Source organism: Thamnophis sirtalis, unplaced genomic scaffold (assembly GCF_051295495.1).
Source record: "Thamnophis sirtalis isolate CommonGarterSnake01/CBP01778 unplaced genomic scaffold, rThaSir2_p1.2 scaffold_7, whole genome shotgun sequence".
Taxonomy (NCBI): Eukaryota; Metazoa; Chordata; class Lepidosauria; order Squamata; family Natricidae; genus Thamnophis; species Thamnophis sirtalis.
This window is the reverse complement of record NW_028261387.1, coordinates 91,918,356-91,937,330: the sequence shown is the minus strand read 5'-3', so window position 1 is coordinate 91,937,330 and position 18,975 is coordinate 91,918,356. Positions and strand designations below refer to the sequence as shown.

Below are 18,975 nucleotides of genomic sequence, written 5' to 3'. Positions count from 1 at the left end.
CTGAAAAAATAGCAACCCCCCAAAACTTGCAGAGATTTGTGGCTTGCTCTGGTGTCTGTTTTGTTTTACCAAATCTGAGTTCCAAGTAGGAAGCAGAAAACGTTACTGCTGCAGATATATAGTGCCGCTAATAAGCCTGCAGCTCCTGAGTAAATCACTCAGTTGGAATAAGCCATTTGTTTATAGCAACAGCACTTAGACTTATATACTGCTTCACGGTGCTTTCCAGCCCTCTCTAAGCAGTTTCTACAGACCTCTAAGCGGTTTGACCCTAAACAATCTGGGTCCTCATCTTACCCACCTCGGAAGGATGGAAGGCTGAACCAACCTGGAGCCTGGTGAGATTCGAACCTGCTGGCAGTGGGCAGAGTTAGCCTGCAATACTGCATTCAGATAGATAGGTAGGTAGGTAGGTAGGTAGGTAGGTAGGTAGGTAGGTAGGTAGGTAGGTAGGTAGATAGATAGATAGATAGATAGATAGATAGATAGATAGATAGATAGATAGATAGATAGATAGATAGATAGATAAGATGATAGACAGACACACAGATAAATAGAGATAGAGACATGGAGACACAGAAACAGAAATGGAGTGAGGGACAGAAACAGTGAGAGATTGAGACAGAGAGAGAGAGAGACATGAGACTAGATGATAGATAGATAGATAGATAAACAGACAGGCAGGCAGGCAGGCAGGCAGGCAGGCAGGCAGGCAGATTCAGTAGGTGAGATGATAGATATATGATAGATAATAGATAATGATGGATGGATGGATGGATGGATGGATGGGTAGGTAGGTAGGTAGGTAGGTAGGTAGGTAGGTAGGTAGATAGATAGATAGATAGATAGATAGATAGATAGATAGATAGATAGATAGATAGATAGATAGATAGATAGATAGATAGGCAGGCAGGCAGGCAGGCAGGCAGGCAGATTCAGTAGGTGAGATAATAGATAATGATGGATGGATGGATGGATGGATGGATGGATGGATGGATGGATGGGTGGGTGGGTGGGTGGGTGGGTGGGTGGGTGGGTGGGTAGGTAGGTAGGTAGGTAGGTAGGTAGGTAGGTAGGTAGATAGATAGATAGATAGATAGATAGATAGATAGATAGATAGATAGATAGATAGATAGGCAGGCAGGCAGGCAGGCAGGCAGGCAGGCAGGCAGGCAGGCAGGCAGGCAGGCAGGCAGGCAGGCAGGCAGGCAGGCAGGCAGGCAGGCAGGCAGGCAGGCAGGCAGGCAGATTCAGTAGGTGAGATAATAGATAATGATGGATGGATGGATGGATGGATGGGTAGGTAGGTAGGTAGGTAGGTAGGTAGGTAGGTAGGTAGGTAGGTAGGTAGATAGATAGGCAGGCAGGCAGGCAGGCAGGCAGGCAGGCAGGCAGGCAGCAATAGCAATAGCATCTAGTCTTATATACCACTTCATAGTGTTTTACAGCCCTCTCTAAGTGGTTTACAGAGTGAGCCTATTGCCCGCAACAATCTGGGTCCTCATTTTGCCCACTTTGGAAGTCCTGGGGAGGTGGGAAGAGTTGACCTGGAGCCGGCCAGGATTGAACTCCAGGCGGCATGCATTGTTAGCCTGCAATACTAATATGTTTATGATATCACTTTATAAACACAACCTTTGGGGTGTTTAGGAGCCTTAAGGATGAAAAGGGCACAGAAGCTTTATTCATATACACCATGGGACAAAATATATAAATAAGTAAACAAACAAATAAATAAATATAGTAAACAAACAAACAAACAAACAAATAAATAAGAACTCCTTTCCCCAGTCCCAGTTACTCAAGACAATATCCAAGTCTCTTTTCATGCTATTTATTCATGGAGGAATTTTGTTCTTATCCACCAGGGGGCAGAGGAAAACCAAGATTAATAACATCACAGCTGTTAAATCTTCTCTTTCAACCCTTCCTGATTTACATATATTATTAGGCACTGGAGCGAAGCAAAATTACCCAAAGATAATTTAAAACAAGGCAAATCCACTGAAATGTACAGGTAGTCCTTGACTTACAGCCCTTTGTTTAGTGACCGTCCAAACTTACGACGGCACTGAGAAAAGTGACTTTTTGACCGTGTTCCACACTTACGACGGTTGCAGTCTCCCCATGTGGTCCAAATTCACAGGTTTGGCAACAGGCTCGTGTTTTATGACGGTTGCCGTGATCCAGGGGGTTACGTGATCCCCTTTGGCGACCGAAGTCACCGGGGGAAGCCAGATTCGCTTAACAACCGCGCGACTCACTTAACAACTCCAGAGATTCCCTTAATGACGGTGGCAGGAAAGGTTGCAAAATGGGGAAAAGCTCGCTTCACCAAAGTGTCTCGCTTAGCGATAGAATTTTTTTTTGGGGGGGAGGCTCCTCCGTGGTCGTAAGTCGAGGACTACCTGCGTAGAGAATGATGTACATTCAGAGTCCTCTTTTCAACGTTTCAATGCAATGTGGCTGCAGCTGTACAGATATATATATATATAGGTTTTATGGACCATTAAGCCCAATGTTGTGACTAAACCAGTGGTGGGATTCAAATAATTTAACAACCAGTTCTCTGCCGTAATGACCATCTGGGTAGGTGGGGCTCGGTGGTCATGTGACTGGGTGGGCATGGCCAACTCAAGGTCACTCAGGTTGGTGGACGCTTTGTCTTAGCTGTTACAATGTACTAGGGGTTAACCGGAGAGGCAGTTTCTGTAAGCAGGGCAATAAAGATTAGGCTAGAAACAACACCAGAATGTTTCCTTCCTGCCTTCCTTACAGGATTAGCCCTGCAAAGTGGAAAAAAACAAAAGGAGATTTCTTCCAACAACCAGTTCTCTGAACTACTTAGAAAGTTACCAACCGGTTCTCTCGAATAGGTGCGAACCGGCTGAATCCCACCACTGGACTAAGCCCAACATTGGTCAGGAATCGGAGGTTTTGCGTCATGCCGCTCTGCACTCTAACATCTTGCGAAAACTTTTCTGAAAGCTATCGTCCAGGAAGGCATACAGGAAAGGATTCAAGCACGAATTGGCATAGCTCAGGCTGGTGATGAAATAGGAGATGCCGATGACTGCAGGGGTCTGGGGCAAGTCGGTGGTCAAAGCCACGATGGTGGCCAGGTGGAAAGGCGTCCAGCAGAAGAGGCACACCGCCAACACGACGAAGACCATAATGGTGACTTTCTTTTTCGCTTTGTCCAAAGCTTTGGCGTTGGAGTTCAAGCTCATGTTCCGCAGATTGTACAACATCATGGCGTAAAGGACACAGATGGTGGACACCGGAATGGCGAAGCCCAACAAGAGCGTGTAGATCCGGCTGGCTTTAAACCAGGACCTTTCCGGCTTGGGGAAGTTGAGCCCGCAACTGGTGATGTTCAAGTCATCCTTGTAGACGTTGGCAAAGATGAAGAACGGAAAGACGATCAGGGTGACCAGCACCCAGACGCAGATGCTGATGAGACGGGCCGCCCGGTAGGTACGGTACGGCATCCTCTTCGACCGGACGGTGGACAGCACCACCAAGTACCGGTCGATGCTCATGACGGTCAGGAAATAAATGCTGGAGAAGATGTTGTAGTGGTCGATGGAGAGGATGACCTTGCAGAGGGCCTCGCCGAAGGGCCAGTAGTGCAGCAGATGTTCGGCGATGTTGATGGGCAAGACCAAGGTGAAGAGGTCGTCGGCGATGGCTAAGTTCAGGATGAACATGTTGGTGACCGTCTTCATTTTGGGGGCCTTCAGGATCACGTAGATGACCGCCGTATTCCCCGTCAGACCCACCGCACAGATAACTGAGTAGATAATCGGGAGGACCACGTAGAAATCTGGGGACTGGAACTCCTGGGAGGTGAGGTTGAGCGCCGTAGCGTTCTCACGGCAGCAGGCATTGTCCGGTCCAAGGCTGGTGGCGTTGGTGCCCAGCTCTCTCTCCTCCAAAGCGTTTGCCATGTCTGGACCTTCAGCGGAGAGCTTGTCCTTCAGAGAATGTGACCCGCGAGGAAAGACTCAGTCATTTTCCGGAAAGGGCTGTAAAAAGTCCTTCTTAAACTTTGCGGGTCAGTTCCAGTGAAGCAAAACAACCACAGGGCAGGCGACTGGAGCAAAGGAGGAGGAGGAGGCAAAAACAATTGCCAAGGTTACAAAGGCAAGAGTTGCTGGGAAAGGATCTAATTGGCGGCTTTAAAAACAATTGCGGCTTGCAAAGGAAGTTGGTTAACTGTTTGGATGGTGCCAGCCGCCTCAACGCCCTCATAGCCCCCTTTACGCATTCAGAAAGACGCAAGGAGGCATCTCCCTACCCCTCACCTCAATTGGGTCCCATAACAAAGACCGAAGCAGCTTTGTACTCCAGAAGAGAACAGAAGGAAGGACTCTCCAGAGCGAATGCAGCCGTTTCCTTAAAACCCTGCAGGGAAAAAAGAGAGGGAGGGAGGGAGGGAGGGAAGGAGGGAGGGAGGGAAAGAGACAATGAAAATCAGACACACCGTTTAACCTCCCTGCAGGGTACAATACCCACCCAACCACCCCAAAACCCACCTACCCCCACATGTCATGTGCTCTATTTGATCATCTGGGACAAAAAATATATATCCCTAAATCTTTTGCAATCAACCCCATCTCAGTAGCATCGGGAAGCAAAGGTTTAAGATGAACAGAGTGCCAAAGTGGAAAAGAGAGAGGGGGGGAGAAGGAGAGAGGGAGAAAGAGATGAAGGGGGAGAGAGAAAGAAAGAGGGTGAGAAAGAGAGGGAGAGTGGGAGAAAGAAAGAAAGAAAGAAAGAAAGAAAGAAAGAAAGAGGGAACAAGGGGGGGAGAGAGGGACAGGGAGAAAGAGAAAGAAAGAGGGAGAGAGAGGATGGAGAGAAAGAGAGAGGGAGAAAGAAAGGGAGAGAGAAAGAAAGATGGAACAAGGTGGGAAGGAGAGAGGGGGAGGGAGAAAGAAAGAGGGAGAGAAAGAGACGGAGAGTGGGAGAAAGAAAGAAAGAGGGAACAAGGGGGGAGAGAGGGACAGGGAGAAAGAGAGGTGGGAGAGAGAAAGAAAGAGGGAGAGAGAGGATGGAGAGAAAGAGAGAGGGAGAAAGAAAGGGAGAGAGAAAGAAAGACGGAACAAGGCGGGAAGGAGAGAGGGGGAGGGAGAAAGAAAGAGGGAGAGAAAGAGAGGGAGAGGGGGAGAAAGAAAGAAAGAGGAAACAAGCGGGGAGAGAGGGACAGGGAGAAAGAGAGGCGGGAGAGAGAAAGAAAGAGGGAGAGAGAGGATGGAGAGAAAGAGAGAGGGAGAAAGAAAGGGAGAGAGAAAGAAAGACGGAACAAGGTGGGAAGGAGAGAGGGGGAGGGAGAAAGAAAGAGGGAGAGAAAGAGAGGGAGAGAAAGAAAGAAAGAGGGAACAAGCAGGGAGAGAGGGACAGGGAGAAAGAGAGGGGGAGAGAAAAAAAGAGGGAGAGAGGGGATAAAGCAAAAGAGAGAGGGGAGGAAAGAGAGGGAGAGAGAAAGAAAGAGAGAGCAAGGGGGAGAGAGAGGGACAGGGAGAAAGAGAGGCGGGAGAGAGAGAGAAAGAGGGAGAGAGAGGATGGAGAGAAAGAGAGAGGGAGAAAGAAAGGGAGAGAGAAAGAAAGACGGAACAAGGTGGGAAGGAGAGAGGGGGAGGGAGAAAGAAAGAGGGAGAGAAAGAGAGGGAGAGGGGGAGAAAGAAAGAAAGAGGGAACAAGCGGGGAGAGAGGGACAGGGAGAAAGAGAGGGGGAGAGAAAAAAAGAGGGAGAGAGGGGATAGAGCAAAAGAGAGAGGGGAGGAAAGAGAGGGAGAGAGAAAGAAAGAGAGAACAAGGGGGGAGGGAGAGAGAGGGAGGGAGAAAGAGAGGGAGGAGGAGAGAGAAAGGAAAAGAGAAAGAAGGAGGGAGAGAGAGAGAGAGAACAGAATAACAGAGTTGGAAGGGACCTTGGAGGTCTTCTAGTCCAACCCCCTGCTTAGGCAGGAAACCCTATACCACTTCAGACAAATGGTTTGAGGAGAGGGAGAGGGAGAAAGAAAGAGAGAGGGGGGAGGGAGGGAAGGAAGGAGAAGAAGAGGGAGAGAGGGTGATACTTTTAAAATTCACGCACAGATCCCCAAACCTTCCTGCCTTACCTATTGCGGAGTTTTCTTGGCGCTTCTTCCCAGCCGAGCAAAATTCCTCAACGGGGCGACGAAGGGGAGGACAGACCAACCTCCCCCCCCCCACAGATCCTTGCACCCCAGTCAAAGAGAACCCCGTCTTCTTCCCCTACAAAAGCCGCGGCTGAAGGGAGACGCGGGGCAGCTGCGCCTTCGTCCCGCCGCCCGGAGCTGCTGCTCAGCCCGAAGCGGGTCTCTCTGCCGGCTGAAGTGCGCGTCTCCTCCCGCGCGGGGTCTCTGACTTCTTCTCCCGTCAAGCCGGCTCGCTTTCGCTTCGGCCTCCCGCCTGATAGTCTGCGTGGCTCAGCCCCCCTCGGTCTGCGGAGGGCAGGGAGGCAGGCGCCGCTCGGCTGACGCTGCCTCTGCCCCCCCCCCCCCCGAGAGGGGACCATCCGAAAGAACTCGGGTCTTCCTGGAAAATAATGTTCTCTCTCTCTCTCTTCTACTCCCTCCCTCCCTCCCTCCCTCCCTCCATCCATCCATCCATCCATCTATCTATCTCTATATATCTATCTCTTCTATTGTCTCTCTTATCTATCTATCTATCTATCTATCTATCTATCTATCTATCATCTATCTATCTATCTATCTATCTATCTATCTATCTATCTATCTATCTATCTATCTTCTATTGTCTCTCTTATCTATCAAATAACTGTCATCTGTCTATCTTCTCTCCTATGTATCTATCTGTCTGTCTGTCTGTCCGTCCGTCCATCCATCCATCCATCCATCCATCCATCCATCCATCCATCCATCCATCCATCCATCCATCCATCCATCCCTATCTATCTATCTATCTATCTATCTATCTATCTATCTATCTATCTATCTATCTCTATCTTTTATTGTCTCTCTTATCTATCGTCATCTGTCTATCTTCTCTCCTATGTATCTGTCTGTCTGTCTGTCTGTCTGTCTATCTATCTATCTATCTATCTATCTATCTATCTATCTATCTATCTATCTATCTATCTATCTACTGTATCTGTCTCTTCTATTGTCTCTCTTATCTATCTATCATCTATCTGTCATCTGTCTATCTATTTTCTCTCTCCTATCTATCATATCTATCTATCTATCTATCTATCTATCCATCCATCCATCCATCTTCTATTATCTCTCTTATCTATCTATTATATCTGGCATCTGTCTGTCTATCTATCTTCTATTGTCTCTCCCATCTTCTATCTACCTACTTTTCTCTCTTATCTACCCACCCTACCTACCTACCTACCTACCTACCTACCTACCTACCTACCTACCTACCTACCTATCTATCTATCTATCTATCTATCTATCTATCTATCTTCTATTCTCTCTCTTGTCTGTCTGCCTGCCTGCCTGCCTGTCTGTCTGTCTATCCCCTTAGAGGCACTTAGGGAACAGGGAAAGCCATCAAGCCAAGAGATATTTCCCTCCTTGCTTTATGACTTTATTGAAGCAAAGGGAACTTGGACTTACAGGATAAACCTATTGGTATTCCTAGACTTTCAACAGTTACAACGGCACTGAAAAAAGTGCTTTATGACCGTGTTTCACAGTTACAACCTTCGCAGCGTCCCATGGGATCAAAATACAAATGCTTGGCAACTGGTTCACACTTATGGCCGTTGCTGTGTCCCAAGGTCACATAATCCTCTTTTCAGACCTTCAGGCAAACTCAATGGGGGAAGCCAGATGTACTTAACAGCCGGCTTCTTAACATCAACTGCGGCGATTCGCTTAACAACAGTGGCAAGGAAGGTCACAAAAATGAGACAAAGCTCACTTCACAGACGTCTCCCTGAACAACAGAAGCTTTGGGCGCCATTAGGGTCGTAAGTCGAGGAATGCCTGTACCACTGGCTACTGCTCTGGGGAGGCCACCCCGGAGGAATATTTTTGCCCACTTCTGCGGGCCACAATACAAAAACGACACAGAGACGATAGAAAGAGTGCAGAGAAAAGCAACAAGAACGATCAGGGCTCTGAAGGTTAAATTCTACAATGGATGGCTAAGGGAATGTAGTATTACCCATAGAACAAAGCACAACAGACTTAGACGGGATCTTAGAGGTCATCTAGCCCAACCCGCTGCTCCAGCAGAAGACCCTGTACCCTTTCAGACAAATGCCTTCTTCTTAAAGGCCTCCTGTCTTTTTGCATTGGGCTTTCAGGCCTGCCACATTTTCTACTGTGGGAAAATTGATTGATTACACACACCTATGCAATGGATACAAACTGTTATTGTTGTAAGATCAAAAAACTCCATGGAAATGACTATGCCAGAAATGTCACACATGTCCTGTCCAACATTTTTAATGTTTACCTAATAAAAACTTTTTTTAAAAAAAGTGTTTGGTCCTTGTGTGCTCATGTTCATCCTCAGTACAAAAATAAACCAATAGCAATAGCAGTTAGACTTATATACCGCTTCATAGGGCTTTCAGCCCTCTCTAAGCGGTTTACAGAGTCAGCATATCGCCCCCCACAGTCTGGGTCCTCATTTCACCCACCTCGGAAGGATGGAAGGCTGAGTCAACCCTGAGCCGGTGAGATTCGAACCGCTGAACTGCAGATAACAGTCAGCTGTAGTGGCCTTCAGTACTGCACCCTAACCACTGCGCCACCTCGGCTCTTTTTGCAACCAATGCAAAGAATGAAGAATTCATTTTTTTCTTAATGGGCGTAGCTTGGAAATTCAAGTTCAAGACAGAAAACATAGAAATTATGCAAGTGAATGCATTTCTTTTTTGTTTGCAAATCTGCACTCTGCGTAGCCAAAATATTTGGTTCCTGTCACTTTGTTTAATTGGTTTGTTGTTCTGCCTAACACACCAATAATTACTGTATCGCTTTGCGAGGCCTTTTCCACAATGTACTCATTAGAGCTGTTTTTTTGAAATCTTTTTCCGTGGTCTCTGTTGTGTAAAGTACGCTTTGGTTCAGTTGTGGTGATAGGAAAACAAGAATGGTGCAGTTTCCATGACAGATGGTTCACATTTAATTATAGGAAACAAACATCTTTGAAAATGTATATAGTTGGGTGTCTTCCTCTACTATTGGAGCCAGCCAGGGGTGGGTTTCGAAAATTGTTCGAACCTACTCTGTGGGTGTGGCCTCCTTTGTGGGAGTGGCTTGCCGCCCATGTGACCGGATGGGAGTGGCTTGCCGCCCATGTGACCAGATATGAAGATGCCGACGACACATCGGGGTGGCGCAGTGGTTAAATGCAGCACTGCAGGCTACTTCAGCTGACTGCAGTTCTGCAGTTCGGCTGTTCAAATCTCACCGGCTCAGGGTTGACTCAGCCTTCCATCCTTCCGAGGTGGGTAAAATGAGGACCCGGATTGTTGTTGGGGGAAATATGCTGACTCTGTAAACTGCTTAGAGAGGGCTGAAAGCCCTATGAAGCGGTATATAAGTCTAACTGCTATTGCTATTGCTATTGTCAGAACCACCTTAAATTGCCTCACACATAGCATTGGCATGCATAAGAATATGATGTAAACTTGTTTTTTAAAAGGCATCTTTGGTTTGCGTTAAAACAACTTCAACACACGCAATGTTCTGATTGCACCACAAACGCAGTCGTCATCCTTACCTTTCACAGAGGCCCTGAGTTTTATAAATAGGAGCATGATAGTGTAGAATAATCCTATCCAAGGACCAGTGGTGGGTTTCAAAAAAATTCGGAACCTCTTCTGTAGGTGTGGCCTGCTTTCCGGGTCCACTGGTGGAACCTCTTCTAACCGGTTCGGTAGATTTGACGAACCAGTTCTATCGAATAGGTGCGAACTGGTAGGAACCCACCTCTGAAGCCAGCATAGTCTACTGGCAAAAGCACCAGATTAGAAATAATGAGATAGTGAGTTTGAGTCCTGCCTTAGGCATGAAAGGCAACTGGGTGACTTTGGGTGAGTTCTAGTGCTGCCTTAGGCATGAAAATTGGCTGGGTGCCTTTTGGCCAATCACCAGGAAATGGTGAATTCTAGCACTGCCTTAAACATGAAAAGTGGTTGAGTGATTTTGGGCCAATCACCAGGAGATGGTGAATTCTAGCCCTGCCTTAGGCATGAAGGCCACTTGGGTGATTTTGGGCCAATCATCAAAAAAATGGTGAGTTATAGTCCCACCTTAGGCATGAAAACTGACTGTGTGCTTTTTGGCTAATCACCAGGAGATCGTGAATTCTAGCCCTGCCTTAGGCGTGAAAAGCAGCTGACTTTGAGCCAGTCACCAGGAGATGGTGAATTCTAGCATGGCCTTAAACATGAAAAGCTACTGAGCGATTTTGAGCCAGTCACCAGGAGGTGGTGAATCCTAGCACCACATTAAACATGAGAAGTGGCTAGGTGCTTTTTGCCCAATCACCAGGAGATGGTAAATTCCGTGACCCATCAAAACCGCGGTCCACAAAAGCGCGCTCGACGAAAGCACGCATTTGACATCATCACAGCGCGATGAAAAAAATTAAAAATTGAACTAAAAATAAAATTAAAGCAAGACGATTCACATAAAGGTAAGGGTTAGGTTTAGGGTTAGGGTTAGGGTTAGGTTAAGGGTTAGGGTTAGGGTTAGGTTTAGAGCGTTAGGGTTACGTTTAGCGTTAGGTTAAGGGTTAGCGTTAGGTTTAGCGTTAGGTTAAGGGTTAGGTTTAGGGTTAGATTTAGGGTTAGGTTAAGGGTTAGGTTTAGGGTTAGGTTTAGGGTTAGGTTTGGGGGGGGTTAGGGTAAGGTTTTCGCTTTATTTTTACATTTATCGATCACAGCGCGATGTTTTTGTCGCGCTGTGATGACGTCACGTACGCGCTTTCGTCGAGCGCGATTTTGTCCTCCGCGGTTTTGTGGTGGAACCGGTAAATTCTAGTCCTGCTTTAGACACGAAAGCTGGCTGGGTGACTTTGGGCCAATCATCAGGAGACTGTAAGTTCTAGTCAATGTCAAAATACTTAAAAACCCATTTCCTTGCCTTCTGTTTACAATCATTTTGCAAAACAAAGCAATATATTAACGTTAGAAGGAGAAGGCAGAGAGGCTGACAGTAGCATTTGTTATCTAAGGATATCTGGCAAAGGGGATAATCCAATCAGCTACACATATTTCTTATTTGACTACAGTATGAGGCAAAGCCAGCCCCGTTTCCCCTAAAATAAGACCTCCCTGGAAAATAAGCCATCCCTGAAAATATTGCAACACCGCAGCAGCCAGGAGGTGACCCACGCTCGCCCCTCCTGCAGCTCAAAAATAATAAGACCTCCCCGAAAATAAGGCCAAGTGCTTATTTCGGGAGTCAAAGGAAAATAAGACCCTGTCTTATTTTCAGGGAAACACGGTAGTCCTCATGATCTCAGGGCCAGGAACTTTGGAGGTATAAGCAATGTACTTCTGGATGTGGAACCTTCAGCATCCAACATCTCAATCGTCTGCGTTCTCAATTTTTTAAAGATTTCATTTATATCCCAATTTCATTGCTTTTATAGACCACTCGAGGCAGCAAACGCCTTGAAAACTCTTTCCTCATCCTATTTTCCCTACAGTTGAGTTGAGAGACAAGGACAGGTCCAAGGTTATCCAATTGGCTTTCACGCCTAAGGCAGGACTAGAACTCCCAGTCTCCTAGTGCTTGGCCCACAGCCACCCACCCAGGTTTCATGCCTAAGGTGGGACTAGAACTCACATTCTCCTAGTGATTGGCTCACAGTCACTCAGACAGCTTTCATGCCTAAGCGGGACTAGAACTCACGTTCTCCTAGTGATTGTCCCACAGCCACCCACTCAGGTTTCATGCCTAAGGTGGGACTAGAACTCACATTCTCCTAGTGATTGGCTCACAGTCACCCTCTCACCTTTCATGCCTAAGGTGAGACTAGAACTCCCATTTTCCTAGTGATTGACCCATACCCACCCACCCAGGTTTCATGCCTAAGGTGGGACTAGAACTCACATTCTTCTAGTGATTGGCTCACAGTCACCCAGACAGCTTTCATGCCTAAGCAGGACTAGAACTCCCATTTTCCTAGTGATTGACCCACAGTCACCCTCTCCCCTTTCATGCCTAAGGTGGGACTAGAACTCCCATTTTCCTAGTGATTAATCCATACCTACCCACCCAGGTTTCATGCCTAAGCGGGACTAGAACTCCCATTTTCCTAGTGATTGACCCACAGTCACCCTCTCCTCTTTCATGCCTAAGGTGATACTAGAACTCCCATTTTCCTAGTGATTGACCCAAACACACCCACCCAGGTTTCTTGCCTAAGGTGGGACTAGAACTCACATTCTTCTAGTGATTGGCTCACAGTCACGCAGACAGCTTTCATGCCTAAGCGGGACTAGAACTCCCATTTTCCTAGTGATTGGCTCACAGTCACCCTCTCACCTTTCATGCCTAAGGTGAGACTAGAACTCCCATTTTCCTAGTGATTGACCCATACCCACAGACCCAGGTTTCATGCCTAAGGTGGGACTAGAACTCACATTCTTCTAGTGATTGGCTCACAGTCACCCAGACAGCTTTCATGCCTAAGCGGGACTAGAACTCCCATTTTCCTAGTGATTGACCCACAGTCACCCTCTCCTCTTTCATGCCTAAGGTGATACTAGAACTCCCATTTTCCTAGTGATTGACCCAAACACACCCACCCAGGTTTCTTGCCTAAGGTGGGACTAGAACTCACATTCTTCTAGTGATTGGCTCACAGTCACCCAGACAGCTTTCATGCCTAAGCGGGACTAGAACTCCCATTTTCCTAGTGATTGGCTCACAGTCACCCTCTCACCTTTCATGCCTAAGGTGAGACTAGAACTCCCATTTTCCTAGTGATTGACCCATACCCACAGACCCAGGTTTCATGCCTAAGGTGGGACTAGAACTCACATTCTTCTAGTGATTGGCTCACAGTCACCCAGACAGCTTTCATGCCTAAGCGGGACTAGAACTCACATTTTCCTAGTGATTGACCCACAGTCACCCACTCATCTTTCATGCCTAAGGTGGGACTAGAACTCCCATTTTCCTAGTGATTAACCCATACCCACCCACCCAGGTTTCATGCCTAAGCGGGACTAGAACTCCCATTTTCCTAGTAATTGTCCCACACTCACCCACTCACTTTTCATCCCTAAAGCAGGACTAGAACTCACATTCTTCTAGTGATTGGCCTACACTCACCCACTCACCTTTCATGCCTAAGATGGGACTAGAACTCACATTCTCCTAGTGATTGGCCCATAGTCACCCACCCAGGTTTCATGCCTAAGGCAGTACTAGAACTCACATTCTCCTAGTGATTGGCTCACAGTCACCCACTCACCTTTCATGCCTAAGGTGGGACTAGAACTCCCATTTTCCTAGTGATTGACCCACACCCACCCACCCAGGTTTCATCCCTAAAGCGGGACTAGAACTCACATTCTCCTGGTGATTGGCCCAAATACTTTAGAACAGTATTTTTCAAATTTGGCCCCACCCAGGGCTGGGGAATTCTAGGAGCTGAAGTCAGTAAGTCTTAAAATTGCCAAAGTTGGAGACCTCTGATCTAGTTGGCTAGTGAAACATCTGCAAGAAAACAACCAAGCTCAGAGAATCCCAAAGAATCAACAATCCTCCTCCTCCCAAACCCTTCCAGCACTGATGATGTTACCTAGCTGGGTCATGAAACGTCTACAAGAAATCAACCCTGAGGGAGAACTAAGGACCCCTCATTTTCAACTCTGAGCTACAAATATTCTCTTCTTTCCGACTGAGAGAGGACCATTGACAGTGGTGGGTTTCAAATTTTTTTTGAACCTACTCTGTGGGTGTGGCCTCCTTTGTGGGAGTGGCTTGCCGGCCATGTGACCTGGTAGGAGTGGCTTGCTGGCCATGTTTCTCTCTCTCTCTCTCTCTCTCTCTTCTCTCTCTCTCTCTCTCTCTCTCTCTCTCCTCTCTCTCTCTCTCTCTCTCTCTCTCTCTCTCTCTCTCTCTCTCTCCTTTTGTCTCTCTGTCCCTTTTTCCTTTTTTTCTTTCATCTCCCTCTCACTTTTTCTTTCTTTTTTTTCTTTCTTCCTTTCTTTCTCTTTCTCTCTCTGTGTGAGTCTCTCTGTGTGTGTCTCAGTGGTGGGTTTCAAAAATTTTTGGAACGTCTTCTGTAGGTGTGGCCTGCTTTCCGGGTCCACTGGTGGAACCTCTTCTAACCGGTTCGGTAGATTTGACGAACCGGTTCTACCGAACAGGTGCGAACTGGTAGGAACCCACCTCTGACCATTGATTAAGGTTTTTTTTTTTTAACAAGGGAATGAATATGTACACATGAGATGCAAAAGGATATCTTTAAAAAAAACCTCACCATCGAGCTGATTGGGTGGGTGGGTGGGGATCATGTAGCATGAAATAGGTTTGGAATTCAATCGTAGCTAGACCCTGAATAATTCACATTTTCTGCCCAGTTCCTGAAATCCCCTTTTATGGATCAAGACAACCCTTGGTTCCAAGCCCCAGGGCCATTTTTGTTTCATCTAATGACAATATTTTGGTGCATGGCATTTTTGGGTAGCATATGCTCTTCCTCCCTTGTGGTCAACCCTTTCCTAAAACCTGGATCCATGATGGTCAATTATGAGATGTCCTAAATACCACCCAAAGCCTCCTCTTCTCGTCTGCACTGAGGGCACCTTTGAACCTAACAAAGGCTCCAGCCCGCTGCACATTTTTAATTGCGCAGGTCAAGAGCAAGTAATTGCCATTTCAATGACCCCAATGCGGAGGGAGGGGCTCTTCTCCAAGACTTCCCTGTGTCCAAGACGTTTTCCTATTAAAAACACGGCTGGTGGGCTATAAAACACACAGATCAGCATGTAGGAATCTTGAATTGACTTTGGTGGCGGATCAGATGATTACAACGGCAATTTTATCCAGCTTGGTGGCAAAAAGGTCTTCCTTCCTTCCTTCCTTCCTTCCTTCCTTCCTTCCTTCCTTCCTTCCTTCCTTCCTTCCTTCCCTTCCCTTCCCTTCCCTTCCCTTCCCTTCCCTTCCCTTCCCTTCCCTTCCCTTCCCTTCCTTTCCCTCCTCCTCCTCCTCCTCCTTCTTCCTCTTCCTCCTCCTCCTCCTCTTTGTGAGTGCTCCATCACTAGAAGCTTTCAAAAAAGACACGACAATCATTTGACTTCCCACTCTTTTATTTTATGTTCTAGGTCCTCAGATCATTACTGTACTAATTTGCAATACCTCCTCCTCTGCCTCTTCTTCTCCCCCCGCCTCCTCCTCTTTTCTTCTTCTTTTTCTTCTTCTCCTTCTTCCTCCTCTTCTTCTTCTTCCTCCTCCTCCTCTTCTTCTTTTTCGTCTTCTCCTTCTTCCTCCTCCTCCTCTTTCTCCTCCTCCTCCTCTTCTTCCTCCTCCTCCTCCTCCTCCTCCTCCTCCCTCTTCCTCCTCTTCCTCTCCTCCCTCTTCCCTTCTTCTTCTTCTTCTTCTTCTTCTTCTTCTTCTTCCTCCTCTTCCTCCTCTTCCTCTCCTCCCTCTTCCCTCCTCCTCCTCTTCCTCTCCTCCCTCTTCCCTCCTCCTCCTCCTCCTCCTCCTCCTCCCTCTTCCTCCTCTTCCTCTCCTCCCTCTTCCCTTCTTCTTCTTCTTCTTCTTCTTCTTCTTCTTCTTCTTCTTCTTCTTCTTCTTCCTCTTCCTCCTCTTCCTCTCCTCCCTCTTCCCTCCTCCTCCTCCTTCTTCTTCTTCCTCCTCGTCCTCTACTCCTTCCTCCTCCTCCTCTCCTCCCCTTCCTCCTTCTCCTCCCTCCCTTCCCAGCCTGACAACCAATGAACTAAAACCTCAGCATTTAAAAGAAAATGTTCCAACTTTCCAAAGAACTGAGAAGGGGACTTACACCTGAAGTCAGTAAATTGGGAAAGCAGCAGGACTCAGAGATATCCACTTTCACTGAGGCTTAGTGAGAGGTTTGAAGAGTTCTGAGACGTGAATTATGCATAGGAGTAGCTCATTTCTCAAAGCCACCCGTGATGTGCTGTCAATCTTTTAAACGCTCCTCATAGTCCAGCTAACCTGCCTTAACCACTGTACAGGACAATAATTTCCTTCCCGTGCTTGTTTGGTAGCTGGGGAGCATCAAGTCATTTTTTTAAAAAAAATCAATGGCCCTGGCAATTTCTTATGTTTCTTCACTCCAGGGATGTGAAAATCCTGATATTATTTCAACACCCTAAGAGTTTGAATCCTTGCAATTTATCTAGGCAGCCAATGGTTCATTAAATCTCTTCCTGCCATGACCGACCATTTCCTCCGCTCCGTGATTAAAGCTGTCTCTGGGCTTCAGTTCCTGGCCTCACGCAAACTCAGTTCTGCTCATTACGGTTTAGTCATCTTTCTTCTTTCCCTAAATGCACTACGGACAGGATGAGAACAAGGAGATGGGTAACATTCTGGATTTCTTTATGGGTACCAGTCCTTGGTGATGCTACACTGCATACTTGAGAGACCGCCTACTGCCGATCACCTCCACACGACCCATCAGATCTCATCGTTTAGGCCTCCTCCGAATTCCATCCGCTGGCCAATGCCGACTGGCAACCACGCGGAGGAGAGCCTTCTCGGTGGTAGCCCCGACCCAAATGGAACGATCTCCCCGTGGAGCTTCGTACCCTCACCACCCTCCAGACTTTCCGCACAGTCCTTAGAATCTGGCTATCCCATCAGGCCTGGGGCTAAAGATTGTAACCCGCCCGAATGGTATGAATGTTGCGTTTTAATCATGTATTGTCTTATATGTACAAGTCTGTTCTCCCCCCTTCCTTTGGATTGTGAGCCGCCCTGAGTCCCCCCAGGGAAAAGGGCGGCATACAAATAAACAATCAAATCAAATCAAATCACTGCAAGTTTCAATTAAACTTGAAACTTGCTTGGTAAGAAGATCAAACTTTGGAATGCTGCATCAAATTTTGGTCACCACAGTATTCAAAACAAGATGTCGAGACTCTAGAAAAGAGTGCAGAGAAGAGTAACGGATATTTTGCCACACCAATTCTCCAAAACAGCTCGTCTGCTTGGAACCCATAATGTATATCGGACATTAATACAAGCGAGTCCAGAGGTATTTCACAAGGAGAGTCCTCCACTCCTCTGCTCACAATAGAATCCCTTATGCCGCCAGGCTTGAAATTTTGGGCTTGGATAATCTGGAACTACGTCGATTAAAGTCTGACCTAAACATAGCACACAAAATTGTCTGCTATAACATCCTATCCGTCAGGACTTCTTCAGCTTCAACTGCAATAATAAGCGGGCAAACAATCGATACAAACTCAAGGTAAACCGCTCCAAACTCGATTGCAGAAAATACGACTTCAGCAACAGAGGGGTCAACGCCTGGAATGCTCTACCTGACTCCATTGTTATATCCTCAAACCCTCCACAGCTTCAACCTTAAACTGTCTACTGTGGACCTCACCCCATTCCTAAGAGGTCCGTAAAGGGGGCGTGCATAAGCGCACCAGCATGCCTTCCTTATGTAAATGTATTTTTATTTTTCATTTTCGTACACATATATACTGTGCATAACCAGGGCCATATAACATTAAACAATAAACACCAGCCATTCTTCTTGTCAACAATACCCCCCAAAATAGAAACCCAATGTACCTCTTCGACCCTCCATACACCCTTTCTTTCGCCCCCCTCCAACTTTCCATCTTCCCTCCATCATTCCCCTCTACCCTACTTCCCCTCCTCATCTACCACTCCTCTCTCCCAGTACACTCCCTCCCTTCTTTCTCACCCTGCCTCCAATCCTCTCTCCCCGCCCTCTCTCCCCCTCTTTCTTCTATCCCTCTACTCCTCCCTTCGGTGTATTTCTACTATATGTCAATATATTCAGCTTGTCCTATTTTTACAGTGAAATTAAAGAGCAACAGTATACATGTGCAATCGCGTTACTTTGAAATCCTAACACATACTATATATCCCCCTCCCCTCCTCCCTCCTAACACCCCACCTCCCTCCCCCCCGCGACTTCCCAGAGCCCGTACACGTATAGATTTTAACAAACACAATCTAAAATATATTATGACCCCCCCCCCCAAAAAAAAGAAGTGAATAACATCTCTACATTGAACTCAGCTTCTTCCTGTTGCACTAACTTTGAGCAGTTTAGATTTATTCCTAATCTTAAACATAGGCAATCTGGAATTTCTTAGTCCCGTATTGTTTTGTATATAGTCAATCCATTTTTTCCAGTCTCGTTTATATCTCTCATTTGAATGGTCTTTAAGATATGCCGATATTTTAGCCATCTCGGCTAGGTTTGTAACTTTCAATGTCCATTCTTGAGTTGTAGGCAAATCTTCCTTCTTCCAGTATTGCGCCACCAAGAGTCTTGCTGCCGTTATTAGGTGCAGAACCAAGTTAGTCTCTACCACTGTAAAGTCAGTACATATACTTAGTAAAAATAACTGAGGAGTAAACTTTATCCTTCTTTTAAAGATATTTTGCATAATCCACCACATTTTTATCCAAAATGCCTTAACCTTTTGGCAGGTCCACCATATATGAAAATATGTAGCATCGAGAGAACCACATCTCCAACATTTAGGCTTTACATTCGGATACATAGAAGCCAGCTTTTTAGGATCTAAATGCCATGCCTTCCGTCTCCATCCTATTGTCCCCGTTTATTCGCACCCATTTCCTTTTTTTAAAATTGTCTTTTTTAAAATATTTTTTATTGAATAAACGTTAAAAACATGGAACATAGAGTGACCTTTCTTGCTTGGCCATTCCCATACATATTTTAACATAACAGCAAATACAGTTTCTAGTTATTGTACATAGCTACATTAGTCTTATTAACACATCACTTATTATCCTT

The 18,975-nt window shown here is 46.5% G+C and overlaps 1 protein-coding gene across 1 annotated transcript; it reads right to left on the bottom strand.

The window, feature by feature from the left end:
- Positions 1-2,729: 2,729 nt before the first annotated feature.
- NPBWR2 (neuropeptides B and W receptor 2) lies at positions 2,730-6,304 on the bottom strand. The gene is made up of 2 exons (XM_087720841.1): positions 6,123-6,304; positions 2,730-4,407 (listed from the first exon to the last, which is right to left on the bottom strand). Exon 2 carries the CDS (start codon positions 3,948-3,950, stop codon positions 2,943-2,945), a length of 1,008 nt encoding a protein of 335 aa, XP_087576967.1. The 5' UTR covers positions 3,951-4,407; positions 6,123-6,304; the 3' UTR covers positions 2,730-2,942.
- Between the last annotated feature and the right edge of the window lie 12,671 nt (positions 6,305-18,975).

Bases quoted from the DNA above. Each gene is read 5' to 3' on its own strand.
- NPBWR2 (XM_087720841.1), bottom strand. From the start codon at position 3,950: ATGGCAAACGCTTTGGAGGAGAGAGAGCTGGGCACCAACGCCACCAGC.